Raw genomic sequence first — 15,122 nt, forward strand, 5'->3', positions numbered from 1 at the left:
AAAAAAAAAAAAAAAGAATAAGGGTTTGGATGTACGTACAAAGAGGTCCAGCATCTTTATCATGTATTCTAAATGATTACATTTAAATGAATATGTATGCTTCTTCCCTATCTTTTTTTGTAAAAAGTTTATTATCTCGACTAGTTTATTTTCCAGATTAAATGTAGAAAAAATTTTTAGTTTCCCCCCCAAAACATCTTGATAGGATTTTGATTGGAATTCAGACAAAGATTAGAACAAAAAAGATTAGGAAGAAATGTACTAATCTACAAAAATTGTGGATCCAATTTTCACGAGCTGTAACCCTGAAGAGCTTGTTTTACATATAGGCACATACATTTTACAGTGTACTTTCACTTTTTCCTCTCTAACTTGAATTTGCAAAGAGAAGTTTATTCATACACACACGCACAGTGTGTGTAACCGCTGCAGACACTATAGGATCTAGAGTCTCTGGTAGTACTTTAAATCCTCTTTTGTCTGGTAGGATAGCTACTAAGCACATGTGACTATTTCAGTTAATTAAAATTCATTTAGTTGCATTACCAACTTTCAAGTGCACAATATCCCTGTGTGACTAATGGCAAGTATAGTGAATAGTGCAGACATCGAACATTCTTTCTTCACAGAAAAGTTTAGTGGGTAGTGCTTTTTAGAGACTTATATATTGATAACTTACTTAATTTTCTATGCCTATGAAGGAAACAAAAATGTCTATTTTAGTTTAAGTTTTGTTTGTAGCATTTTGATTACTATGTAGAAGATGACAGGATAGCTTTGTTTTCTCATTAATAAAAGGTTTGCTCAAGATAGTGTAACACCAAAATATCATAAAAGAAAATTAAAAATTACCTATAATCCCAAGGGATAGAATTTTTAAAAGCCCTTTTGAAATATAATGTGCAAGTGCACATATTGTAAGTGTACAATTGGATTAGTTTTCACCAACTGAATAATGTATGTCTTTTTACTAGTTTCCCTTTTTCAAATTCTTTTTGATTCATGTCTTGATTGTTTGGATTAGTAATCAGGTAGTTTTATTTAAGATGGGCATGTAAGTATGTTTCTTATATTACATCAGGAAACATATGATGCCAATTTGTCTCTCTGCTGCTGAAACTAAATTTTACTACTTGGTTAAAGTGGTGACCACCAGGTCCCTTCATTATAAAGGTACCTTTTCCTTTTGTGATTAATGAATAATCTATAGGGTGTCACTTTCAGATGATGTGAATATCCTGTTCCCCAACAACTTGTCACCCAATGATTTTAGCATCCATTTGTGTAGCTTGCCTGAATCAGTTATTACATGGCAGCTGCAAAATGATTCTTATAATCCTATCATTCCATTTACAGATTTTAGCTGATATTCTTTTGTAAGGAAAAGCTTTCTATCTCCCCTTCTTCTAAGTCTTTGTTCCTTTTCTCTTTTTTTGTTGTAAACAACCAGGACCCAGGGCATTTTCTTTAAATTGGTCAGTATGACTCATCACTACTTCAAGACTTACTGTTATAATCTAATCTGTGTAAAATAGTATTATATCAGGAGAATTTTGCTTTATAGCAGGCTAGTCATCTTTATGATGTCCTTGTTCTTAAAGTGAGGATTCCTATTAATTCTGCCGAAACAAAGACTTTTCAGAAACTGGGGCAACTGTGTTAAGGAATTCCCATTTACACTAGGCAAGAAAGTAAACAGTAAGTGGAGAGTAGGGTAACAAACACTTATGGTATCAAAAAACAACCGTGAAAAGGATCTGTCTTAATGTGCTAGCCCATTGCAGTTTAACATATTGCTTACAACCTTCACAATAGAATTTGAGTGACTTCAGTTACACATTCCAGGAGACTGGCAGTCTGTTATAATCAGAGTCTGAACTTTAGAGCAGGCTAATTTACAGCGATGGGATGAAGAAAGTTGTGGATTTGTATTACACTCTCTCACCTGACACTGTATCTGATCCCTTACCTGCTGATTGACATCTTGAATGAGCTCTTTGAAGCATGTTCCAGCTTAATTAAAACGTTTGCTTGGTTAGCAGTGATCTGTGAAAGCCTGTGATAAATATTGAATGAGGTTCACCTGCTGGTTGCTGTGAGTGGATAAACAGCTGCTTTGTGCAGTTTAATCATGAAACTGGCAATAGAGTACTACTATTTGAATTTTTTAAAAAAAAGAATACTTGAAAAGGTATAGTTAGGTCACTTTTGCTATCTTACTAGAGTGTGTGCTTATGTGTGATTTTGCACAACAGGCATTCAGTACCTTTTTAGATGGCTTGGACAACAGCAAATTGTTGATAAAGATTAATAATAAATCCTCTTTTTTTATGTCTCAAAGATTGTGTAATTCTCTGTTCATTGTCCTTTTCTGTTAGCATTTTATGTATGTGATTTTTTGAAATTAAGAAAGGGGCACTATTTTGCTTTTTTGTTCAGTTAAATGGTAGATAAAAATTATCCTGTTAAAGCTTTAAGATTATAAATTTTAACTTCAGAAATTTATTGTGTATTTTATAGCAACTTGAACTCTTTTACCTTTATCTGTAAAATGGAGTTAGAAAAATATATTAGTGAACTATCTAAATATTTAGCCTTATGTTAATGTTAGGTAATTAACAAACATTTAAATAGAGATGAGTTTATAAGCTGTGGAAGAGCCTTTATAAAATTATCTTCTTTTGACTATCAATTTATTTATCCCTTTACAGAATAAATGTCTGGCCACATTGGTTGTAAAGAAAATGCTGTTTCCATTTTATTTCCAAACATAAATTTTGGAATAAAATTCTTATTCAAATCAGTCACAATCCCCTTTGAGCACCTGATGAAAGTTATAGATTCACTTTCCAGAAATGCATACAAAATTGTTTCTGTCATTTCTGGGTGATCTGAAACCCTGTGTAATACTCTATGAACCCTAACTGAATAATCTATTTCCTAATAAATTAGGTTGATAACTTTGGTGGGGAGGGATTATGATGAAAGCTATTTTGCTAGGCATTAAATAACTGAGGTGAAACCAGAATAATTTGCTGTGTTATGTTTCTTTTGCAGCATTTCTAGAATTTTTCAGGTATGCTGTTTATGACATTTCTTAGCTGTAAGAATTATGTACCATAGTAGCAATTCCTTATTTTCAACCTAAACTTTTTCTATTTCTATCATCAATTTATTTGGACTTTTATGGGGAGAGTAAAATTTTATTTAAGTCATACTCAATTGGCTTAACATTTTTTTTCATGTTTATGTTAACATATGCAACTCCGGTTCATATTTTTCATTTTATATATTATTCCATTAGCTAGAAAAAGCCTTACAATTTATTTATTCATTTTGTTGATACACTTAGCTTGTTTTCCTCACCGTTAAAAAATAATGCTGCAATTAACATTTCTCTTGTATCTCTCTTACTGTGCAAGAGTTTCTCTAGCATGTATACTTAAACAGTGTTAGGCTGGGTCAAAGGGTATGTGTATCTTTGATTTCATATGGATCACCAATTTGCTCTCCAATATGTATGTGCAAATTTATACTCTAATCAGCAGTTTATGAGAGTTGTTTCATAGTCTTCAATACAAAATGAAATCTAATTATGGTTTTAATTTGCATTTTCCTAATTACCAATGAAGTTGAGCATTAGTTTGCATATCTTTTTAGATGTTTATTAGGTTTTCAGCTTTTCTTTCCTGTGGTTTGTCTGTTCTTAGTGCCACCAATGCCTGGCTAATTTTTTTCTATTTTTGATAGAGATGGAGTCTAGCTCTTGCTCAGGCTGGTCTCTGCCTTGGCTTGCAAGAATACTAGGATTACAGGGGTGAGCCACTGTACAGATGCTCAGTTGCTTTTTGTATTGCAAATAACTTCTCAATGTCTGGGCTGCCTTTTTACCTTTTTTTTAAGGAAGATATCTTATTTTTAAAAAAAAATTCGATTAATATGGGGTACAAATGATTAGATTACACAGTTTGCTTTAGTAAGACTTTAAGTCTGGGTTGTAGTTGTGCCCTTTACCCAGGAAGTGTGCAATATGCCCGTGTAATATACTCATAGGGTAGGAATATGCCCATGTAATATACTCAGTCCCTGTCCCCCTACTTGAATTTAATTGAGTTTTTCTCTCATATGAGCATGTAGTTGCTAATCTACTGTTTCTAATTAAGTACTAAGTACATGTGATGCTTGTCCTGGAAGATGTCTTTTTAAGTAGAAGTATTTTACATGTTAATGAAGTTGTATGCTATTTTGGTTTATTGTTTTGAGAAATCTTTCCCTGCATTTGGATCATAAAAGATAATTTCTTATGTAGTAACAGAGACCCTATAGGCCCACAAAGCCCAAAATATTTACTCTCTGGGCCTTTACAAAAAAGGTTTCCTGACTCTTGCTCTATGAGTCTTTTAAGTGAAAATTTTTGCTTTTTCTTTCCTTGTGGAATAGAACATGGATCTTGTTAGAAATATTTGATTTAAATGTCAGCTAGTAAGTATAAGTAATTTTTATGAAGTAAAGTTTATAGTTTACCCTTAAGAATATTTTTTAATTACATTCAGAAAATAATGGACTTAGAACAAACTTTAAGCAATTCCTTAATTTATAAATGATACTGATAATTGATAAATTCCAGAAACTATGCTTTGTAGAGCAATTAAAGAGTAAAGCACTCTTTGCTGAGATGAGGCAGCCCTTGTCATTGTCTTCTACGTGGCTCAATATATCAAGGATTCTAATGTTTCTTGAAAGAATGAGTGAATGAAATGAGATAGTACATGAAAAGTGCTTAGCACTGGGATAGCCTTGATAAATGGCAGTTATTATTATTAATGAACATATCAGGATATGTGTTTGTCACAACTAAAGTGACTCAAATATAGCATATCATGATTTTTCTTTTTGTCCTTGAAAAGTAACAAATTCTCCTATACTTTTTCTTTTAAAAGCTAATTGTTTGATTTTGAAGTAACTTTCTGATATGTGCAGCACTTCAAATTAGGGCACATTTAAACATGTCAGATTTTAAAAATATGGTACATGGGTACAGTAGTTGACTTAGGAACATTTAGTTGAAGTCCATCAACTAAAAAAAACTAAGTTACAGTTATGTGCAAAACACCATGCTCGATGAATCAATTATATAAAGAAATGTAAGACATAGTTTTTGCCTCAAGGAATTTTTAGTGTGATTGGAAAGACACACGCACACGTGGAAAGCTATGGAAAACACAGCTCACTGTTTCATTGACCTAGTTTTCCCTCTGTTTCATTCAAATAGCTTCTGTTCAGTCTCTTCCTCTCTACTTCTTTATATGCACATATTTTTCATATCAAATATACACTTTTATGCCTGCTTTTAGAATTCAATTTATAGCTTCCTTTTAGAAAGTTCCCTGATTTATGGTTAGCAAAATAACTTTGTTTCTGGCAATGAAATTAATTTTAACTATTTCTTTATCATTTTTCATTTCTTAAAATATTTAATCACCATGCTCACTTTATTTTTCAAGTATTGAGTCATAGGGTTTTTTTTTTTGGTGGGGAAAGTTTAGAGGTAATTAATGAAACTTTAGAAGTTGACATTGTAGTAAGTTACTGTTTGAACTTATAATGATAGCTTTGTGAAAGAAATAGTGGCAAGGACTTAGCAGTTGGCCTTTCTCTCAAGATCAAATCTTCTAATCCTTCATCTTTTCAAAGAATTTAACTATGTCTCTATATAATATGATAAGAGAAGGGCTACATAGAATTTATTAACAGGAGGAAAATTTTCTAAAACTCTTTGCTTGCTGATCTTCTAAGAACCATTTGGTTATTATGCATTTGAAATGTATTTTTAAACCATCAAGCCCTGCATGTGGAAATATTATAGCTGTCACATTGACATTTATCTCTTGTTTTTCTTTTTAAATGATGATATATTTGGGGTTGGATTTTCTTACCTTTTGTTGAAGTAAAAGGACCTCGAACAGTTTCTAGGTATGGAGAGGAGTCTATCTCTTAAAGAGTTTGATTTTGACACTGAATGTAGTCACTCACAGGTCTTAGAGTTGACAGCCCATGTGTTTTGGGGTTTTTTGTTTGTTCAGAATATTAGAGGGTACAGTGTTCTTATTACTTGGATGAATTGTATAATGTTGACTTTTAGTGTGCTCATCACCAGAATAGTGTACATTGTACCCAATAGATAAGATTTTATTCTTCACCCCCTCCCACTCCTTCTATTTTGTCTGTTGATCTTCAGCTATATTGGATGTGAATGAATACTTTTAAATTCGTTCTCCAGTTTTCTAATGCAATCTCTGTACACTTAAAGAGCAAAAGGGAGAGGAAAGCATCCTTATGAAAGAGAAACATGATCATTTGTTAGCAGAAGAAATATTTAGTAAATGATATAAAATTATTTAACTTTATTACTCTAATTGTTTCAAGACCCCCTAGGTCAAAAGCTTTTAGAGAAAGGCCATCAAGTTAGCTTATTAATTGGATACTCTGACGTCCTGTCATTACTTTTATCATAATCTTTCTTTGGTCTGCTTTTTTGATAGCATTTTCCTTTCCTGTCCTGTCCTATTGCTCAGGCAGGATCTTACTGTATTTCAAGTTGCTGATTTTGGTACATGCAATTCTCTTTTGTTATTAAATAAATGTCTTTTTGAAGGATCTAGTATACTGCCACAATCAATTTTTCTGTCTTCAAATATGATTGTGCCAAAGAGAAACATAATAGATCACTTCTTTAATGATGTGAAGGGAAAAGAATCAACTTTCTTTATTTCCATCTTCTGTTCTACTTGCCTAACCACCCATTGAAACTGTCTTCTTGAGAAATCTACCTCTTATTTATAGGTGGTATAATTAGTTCAGATCATTTTAAAACTTGAAAAATAAAGGACGTGTTTAGTATAAAATTAACTGTGGCTTATAATATTCTGAATTGTGGAGTAAAATCAAACTTAAGGTACCTAAATAAAGCCACTCTAGTGAGAAAAGTTTTTTGAAACTAGATCTTGATCTTTTACTTTTATTAGTACACTACTGGTATAACATTTTTAAGATAAGCAGAACAACATGCAGTTAAATTTTAGTGCCAAATTTACCCCTTTTAAAAATTAGAAAGTTTGCATACAAACTATCTTGTTATAAAACTGTATAATATTATCCTTTAAAGGGGAAATTATTTGTGATGGGTTATTTATTTTGTATACTTCTATATGGTTTGAATTTTTTGGTCAGAAAAAAAAGGTGGCATTAAAAGGCATAGGTGGTAAACATTTAAGTAGAATTGATGTTGAAAAGTGTTATGTCAAAAAGTAGGTTTTCCAAGCCTTAAAAAAGACCACTTTATTGGATTACTCTAATTATATTGTGGATATAATATATGTATAATTATGCACTGGGCCATAGTGTTCGAATATTCAAGTGAATTTACTATATTATTAGGAAGAAAAATAGTGTAATTGAGTGAAAAGATTGAAGGTATAAAAAGCAAACCAACTCTGCTACCTAGAGTTATCCTAATTCTTTTAGTATGTTGATTAATTAATGTAATCATTGCAAAGGCCAAGAAGAATTCAGCCACAAATAGAATGATATAATTTGCATTCCATTTTCTGTGTGACTATAAATTGTTGGATATTGCAACATATGTAACATAAACCACTTGTCAGCTGTTTCCTGCCTCTCTGTTGACAAGAGCCCCATTCATAATTCTTCTTTTTATCCTTTTAGTGAATAAGTAATTATTCAATATAGAAGGCAGGATATTTGGAACTGGCTATTTAATGTGGCAGCACTCTGTAATGAAATCTGCTGTTACTGGCAACCTGATAGGAGAATGTAACAATTCCAGCATGGCTGTAACTTTATCTGCTTTGACTGACTGTTTATTTGGCACATCAGTGAACCTTTTATCCCAGTGAGTGACAGCTCCAGAAGGGTCACATTTACATCCATTCTATCATGTATTGTAATATTTAATGGCGGACAAGGTTGAGAGAGACTGAGAGTAATTTGAACTTGCTTTTCCACTGAGTTGAGGCTAAAAGACAGCTTGATCCCCAGTATTGTGGTGTAACATGCTATGACTTAGCGTTTGTTTATAAAGGCTAATCTTACTGATTACAATTAAAAAAAAGATACTCCAGTCAAGTAGAGTATTTGTTCTACTAAACTAAAACTCTCCAGTACACAATTTTTAAGTTACTATACTATTTACCTTTTTTCTCCATCAGTAACTACTGCTGTAAATTAACCATTTTACAGTATTTCCACAAATTAAATCTTCTTTCTGTCTCATTTGGTGTAGTAATAATTGAAGCTTAGAAAGGAGTAGTTATAAACCTGTGAGTTCTAGCATACAGCATTAAACCTTTTTTATATTTGAGAATTTGGAGAACAAGAGAGGAAAATCAGGTAAATATTAGAATATAGTCATGATATTCTATATAGTTGCGTGAGGAGACATTTATATAACTCTTCTAATTATGAAGCTGAATTATGAGTGAAATTGTCCAGGAAAAGAAATCCTGGATAATTTTACTGTCAGGTTTGCATTCCATGACAGGTAATTGAATTTCAGATATGTATTTGTTCCATACAAGCAACCTGCCTTTACTATTAAATATTATTTTGCATTCATTTTCATACATTTGCTAGAGAAGAACTTTCTCTTCTCTTTTTTGTTTTTTAGTGATAGTTTAGATTCAATTTACTAATTCTTTTTGTAAACCATATTTAAAAGTCTTTAGAAAATATTGGCATATTTGACATTGGATATTTGAATGAGCTATGCTGGTTTAAACTGTAATGTCATAAGTTCATTTGAAACTTAAGCAAAAATTAAAATTGTCCTGTACTTTGTCTTATCATTTTTTATAATTTATGAAGTGAGTTAAAAATGTTCTTAAAATATTTTGAATTAGAAAGTTGGAATGTGATATTAGAAAGAATGTAAGTATGGGAACGTCGTTTATAACTTTTAAAATAGAGAAAAAAGACCAAAGGAAATGCAATTTGTAGTTTTATTTTTAATGGCAAGTTTTAGATACTATAATATCTTGAGATTTCTCTCTTTTTGACCACTGTGATTCATTACTTATAGAATGTGATTCCATGAGACATTTGCTAACTTTTTTAAAATAAAAGTTTAGATACTAGTTATCTTTTCTTTCCTTTGTTACAGCCCCCTGGCCACTGTTCTAAGTGCTGTTCTACTAAACAAGGAAACAGTCAAGAGTCTTCAAATACCACTAAGAAGGATCATGGGGGGAAATTCAAGATACCTAAAATATATTTTGGGACACGCACACACAAGCAGATTGCTCAGATTACTAAAGAGCTCCGGAGGACAGCGTACTCAGGGGTCCCAATGACTATTCTTTCCAGCAGGGATCATACTTGTGTCCATCCTGAAGTAGTCGGCAACTTCAACAGAAATGAAAAGTGCATGGAATTACTGGATGGAAAAAATGTGAGTAGAGTTATTTTGTTTTGGCAAAAAAATAAAGCTGAAAATGTTCAAGTTATTCAATATTTTCACATGTACATTTCTAGTGGTAATCAAATAACTTAGGAAAATCAAATTAATTGCTAGTATTGATTTTTTGGAAATAATTTTAGCATAAGAAAATCTTCAGTCAAGTTTAAAATTATGAGGTTTGGTCCTAAAAAATGGAGATATTTAATTCCTTGAAATTAATTTCCATTGTAGTCAGGTATCTTCTTACTTCTTTTAACAAACAGTAGTCAAATGTGGATGTCATATGAGAAGCTAAAAAGTATTTAAATGATTTAGGCCTATAGGTCTAATATACTTTACGTATTTAAAAAGTTGAAAAGAAAATAGTTTATTTAGGCTCTCTGAGCAAATTTTCAAGTGTTTTATAAACTGAATTAGAAATAATTATCTTGTCTTACAGTTCTGTCAGTACAAACTTCTTTTTTAAAACTTATCCTAAATTATTAACCTTAAAAATGCCATGGTTTTGAAAATTTTTAGAGAATTTAGAATATTTTGAGTTTTGGATAGGTGGAAATAGAAAAGATGTCTTTATTACTAAAAACTTTAATGATTTTTAAATAATTTTTTGGACAGCATTTGGGAGTCTGTGTTCTGGTATGATAACTATTTTACTCTAAAATTAGAGTTGAAATTATACCTCGAATTCAGTAAACCATAAATTGATAGTATATAAAATGACCAATGCTGTTTTGATATATTTTGAAAGTTACTTTGTCTTTCACTAGTATTTTATCAAACAGAATTGGTGCTATACACAAAAAACTACAAGACAGCCCCTAGAGTTTCTTTCAGGGTATACCACCTCCTACTGTATAATGCTAATACATTATTTTGTATTATGCTTTTTATTCCTTAATGCCTTCTTTTATTAGATAGAATTTATTTGAGCTTTACTTAGGGATATTTAAAAGATACTTAAAAGATACTTTCATGGATATAAAAATATGAGATTATAAGTATAAGTAGTAAGAGACTCCAATGGAAAAACTTGAGTAACTTGTTCAGAGCCAAGAAGAAAATACAGAATTATTGAATCAAAAATACTATTGAATCTATAGTCATTTTTATTTCTAATTAAGTTCTAACTGAGGAAATTGTGAAATACCTTCATTCTATAGATTTAAAAGCTTTTCTTTAAGGAGAGATGAAAATATTAAAGTGTCAAAAAATACTAGGGAAAAAAAGCTTATCATGGTAAAACTATACAAATTTCATGCTTAAGTAGATCTTTTTCCATACTGACTAACTGATCTGCTGAAGGCCTCAAATGCTTGAAATTTATTTTTTGGCTGTATAACCTGTGCAGGAAGACTTGTTGTCATTGTCATTATCATTATATTTTTATCTTTTTCTTATTAGGAAAATTATTATGTATTTGGAAAAAAATACATATGTTGGTGAAAGCAGTTAAAAAGATTAAGATTGTGTATTGAAGACAAATAATCTAATTTTATGTGATCTTCTAGAATCCTATAGTGCTGGTTATTCTAATTGATCTTTACTCTCCTAAGTTTGAATCATGTAAAAATAAAAAGTCCAGGCATAGTGGCTTGCCAATAATCCCAGCACTTTGGGAGGCTGAGGTGGGAGGATTGCTTGAGACCAGGAATTCAGAACTGGCCTGACAACAGAGAGGCCTAGTCTTGACAAAAAAAAATTGACCAAAAGTGGTGATGTGTACCTATAGTTCCAGCTAATGGAGAGTTGAGGCAGAAGGAATTCCAGCCTTTGATGAGCTATGAGAGTGAGATTGTTTCTATAAAAAAAACAAACAAGTAATTAAATAGACTTCAATGTTTAGAATTTTTCATTGGACTTTAGTTTGTTGTAAAGTGAACAATTATTTTATTTTTGAATATTAGTACTATAAATAATTGAAAATATTTGTTTGTGATTTGCCTTTACCTAATTCTGCCTCACAATGCTTACTTCATGGGCATACATGAACATTCTTTTTCTTGTTCCCAAGCCCTCTGAGTAATTTGGTATTGTAATGAGGGCCAATTACAAAGTCACCATAGGTGTCTATGTTTAACTATGGCTGAATTACCAAAGCAAAATGATAAATTAGATAACTGACAGTTTGAATGAAAGAGTTTAAAGTGTGATAAGGCTTCAATTGACAGGCTCCTCTCTGGATTGTGTTTCACTGTTAAAATGGATTAGTTTTTCTGGTTTTCCTATCAGCATGCACAGGGATGTCATTCTAACTGCCCTTAAAGTGTAAACTTTCTGATTTTTTGGCTTGATCAGAAAGCACTTGTGTTTTTGTTCACTATTTCTTTTACTAAAGTGCTCTTAATTCTGGAAAAGTGTGCATGTAGCTGCTAAAAGTTAATTTTTGTTTCAATTAAGAAATAATAATTTTAATTAGACCCAAGAATGACAATTGTAAAAAAATTATTTTAGAATATTTATATTTTGTTAAAATGAGAACTATCAGTTAATCATAGCTTTGGAAGGTACTTTGGTGATCATTTTCTATAAAGATAGGCTTTTAGAATTGTACAGAAGATGTTTGGAATGAAGAGATAGTGAATGTTAAATTATTAAACTTAGTTGCCATCAAATTCTGTATAAAAATAATCGGCACATCTGCACCTAACTCTGAATATTGAAAATCATAGAATTTTAGAGCTGGAAGGAACTTTAGAGATGGTATAGTTAGTCAGAAGGAATCTTAAAAGGCTTGGGGTTTGGATTGGTGCCCAAAGCTCAGTGGTTTGGGCACCGGCCACATACACCAAAGGCTGGCAGATTCAAACCTGGCCCAGGCCTGCTAAACAACAGTGACAACTGCAACAAAACAATATCTAGGTATTGTGACGGGTACCTGTAGACTCAGCTACCTGGTCTATTGCTACTTTGATTACACTAGAAACAAAAGATAGCAATGAGGTATAGGGAAGTGGACACAGTATAAAAGATAAAAAGAGTAAAGGTTCCACAAAGCAAGGGAACAAATGTAGAAAATGAAGTAAATAGATAATGGTTAGGTGAACCCCTTTCCTCCTAATTTTCATTTGTAATACTTTGGAGGATCCAACATGCAGTTTTCCTTGACATGACTGAAAACAGCTGAAGCAGAACTGATCTTGAGCTGTTCATGCCTTGTCCTTTGTTTTGCTGAAATTCTCTTATAGGTTATGATGGTTTACTCTGTTTTTAGCAATTTCTGGGTACATACTGATGTGTGTATGTTTTGAAAACATGAATTCTTCTTTTGGATAGTTCATAGATAAAAATATAGACATTTAATATATATATATCATATTTACTTTTTTTTACATATTAAGGATAAAAATTTGGTAAAGAGAACTATTTTTATTTCAAAATCACATTTTTTAAGTAGATACATGAAATTGATGAAATAAAATTGCCCATTGTTCTACCACGTAGTCCCAAATGACAATTGGAAAAGAAAAGTAATACTTGTGGTTAGAAGACTCAAAATTATAGAAACAAAAAAAAATGTAAAGATAATCTCTCTCTAGCTTTTCCTATCTCCTTAATCCTTCAAAGAAACCACTGTAAACTTTTATATATAACATTTTAAAAAAGGATTTGTTATACAAATTTGCTATATGTGTATGTTGTCTTTAAAAACAATTTACATGAAATTAGTCATTCTATATACATTATTCAACATCTATTTTTCTAGAGAGCCTAACACATCAGCATATAGGCAACTCTAACTCTTTTTTTTTTTTTTGAGACAGAGTCTCACTATGTCACCCCCTCGGTAGACTGCCGTGGTGTCACAGTTCACAGCAACCCCTAACTCTTGGGCTTAAGCAATTCTCTTGCCTCAGCCTCCCAAATAGCTGGGACTACAGGTACCCGCCACAACGTCTGTCTTATTTTTTGTTGTTTAGCTGGCCCAGGCCACGTTTGAACCTGCCAGCCTTGGTTTATATGGCTGGTGCTATAACCACTGTGCTATGGACACTGAGTCAAATTTTATACGTTTTTGATAGTATGTAAGATATTCTTGCTAGGACCGGGTTTTATCGACTTTTTTTTTAATTTGAGACAAGGTCTTTCTCTGCTGTTTAGGCTGGAGTCTGGTGGCTTCAGCATAGCTGACTGCAATCTCACATTTTTGGGCTCAAGCAGTTCTTCTGCCTCAGGCTTCCAAGTAGCTGGGATTACAGGTATATGCTACCATGACTGGCTAATTTTTCTATTTTTTTTTTTTTTTAATAGAGACAGGGGTCTTGGTCTTGCTCAGACTGGTCTTGAATCCTAGCCTCAAGTAATCTTCCTGCCTAAGTGTTAGGATTACAGGTGTAAACCACTGTGCCCAGCCTAAATCTTATTTTTTTATTAATGAATATGATGAAATTTTTTATTTCTAATAGTAGAATGGAAAAGAATATTAGTAGATAACATAAAAGAAGAAATACGAATCACTGTTAAACCTTGTTTGAGTATTTAAGATGTTAATTTAAACTTTACTAGAAACTCTAAAAAATACAAATCAAGGCAAGATTTACTATTTGTCACTTTTTAAAAAGACAAACACAATAATAGATAATACTGTTGATAAGGAGGTGGGAAAAGGATAATGCAAAATGGTTATACTTAGTTTCTGGGGAATACTTTGGTTATTATATATTTTCAAGAAACATAAAAATACTTCATAGTTTCTGGTCCCCCAATGCCATTTCTAAAAATGTACACTAAGAAAATGTTTAGAAATTGGCATAAGAATGTTCACTGCCGCATTATTTATAAAGCAGAAATTAGTTACAGTCTAAATGCCCAGTAAGAAGAAAACCATTAATCAACTATGGCACATTATTTCAGTGTACATATCTGAGCAGCAATTAAAAAAATAGTGATATGAGAATTTTTTCCTGATAGGATTTTTTTTTTTTTTTTTTTTTTGAGACAGAGCCTCAAGCTGTCTCCCTTGGTAGAGTGCTATGGCTTCACTGCTCACAGCAACCTCCACCTCCTGGGCTCAAGCGAGTCTCCTGCCTCAGCCTCCCAAGTAGATGGGACCACAGGTGCCTGCCACAGCACCTGGCTATTTTTTGGTTGCAGACATTATTGTTGTTTGGCGGGCCCGGGCTGGATTCGAACCCGCCACCTTAGGTGTATGTGGCTGGCGCCTTAGCCGCTTGAGCCACAGGCACCAAGCCGTGATAGGATTTTTTAATAAAATAGGATAAAAAAAAGTAAATCTAGTTTTATATCCTCATTAGTACAGTGGTAAGTAAGAAAAAGAATAAAAATGTTTATTGTGGCTAGATTGTTAATAATCTTCAATGCCTAGGGAAAATTTACTTTGTTCTCAGTATTTTAATGATGGATCACTTTGTAGAAATATCCTTATGTACACACATACACATGAAATAGGAAGTGAAATACATCAAAGTGTTAATAGTATATTATTTGTGTGATGGAATTATGGAAAATTTAGGGAATTTTTTTGGCTACTCTTCTGTATTTTCTGAGTTTCCCCCCACCAGGTTCCAACCTTGTCACCTACCTTCCTTCCTTACTTATATTTGAATAAACAATACTGTCACATGGTCCAAAACTGAAAAAGTACAAAAGGGTAGTACCAAGAAAAATCTTTCCTCCTCCACTAACCAAG

At 32.2% G+C, this 15,122-nt stretch overlaps 1 protein-coding gene across 1 annotated transcript in view; it reads left to right on the top strand.

The window, feature by feature from the left end:
* BRIP1 (BRCA1 interacting protein C-terminal helicase 1) overlaps positions 1-15,122 on the top strand; it is a 189,633-nt gene that overhangs the window by 51,761 nt on the left and 122,750 nt on the right. The window contains exon 6 of the mRNA XM_023516638.1: positions 9,179-9,466. Coding sequence (XP_023372406.1) covers positions 9,179-9,466 — 288 coding nt within the window. The remainder of the gene's footprint in view (positions 1-9,178; positions 9,467-15,122) is intronic.

This window comes from Otolemur garnettii, unplaced genomic scaffold, assembly GCF_000181295.1.
Source record: "Otolemur garnettii isolate 467f Iridium unplaced genomic scaffold, OtoGar3 scaffold00094, whole genome shotgun sequence".
In the NCBI taxonomy this organism is placed as follows: Eukaryota; Metazoa; Chordata; class Mammalia; order Primates; family Galagidae; genus Otolemur; species Otolemur garnettii.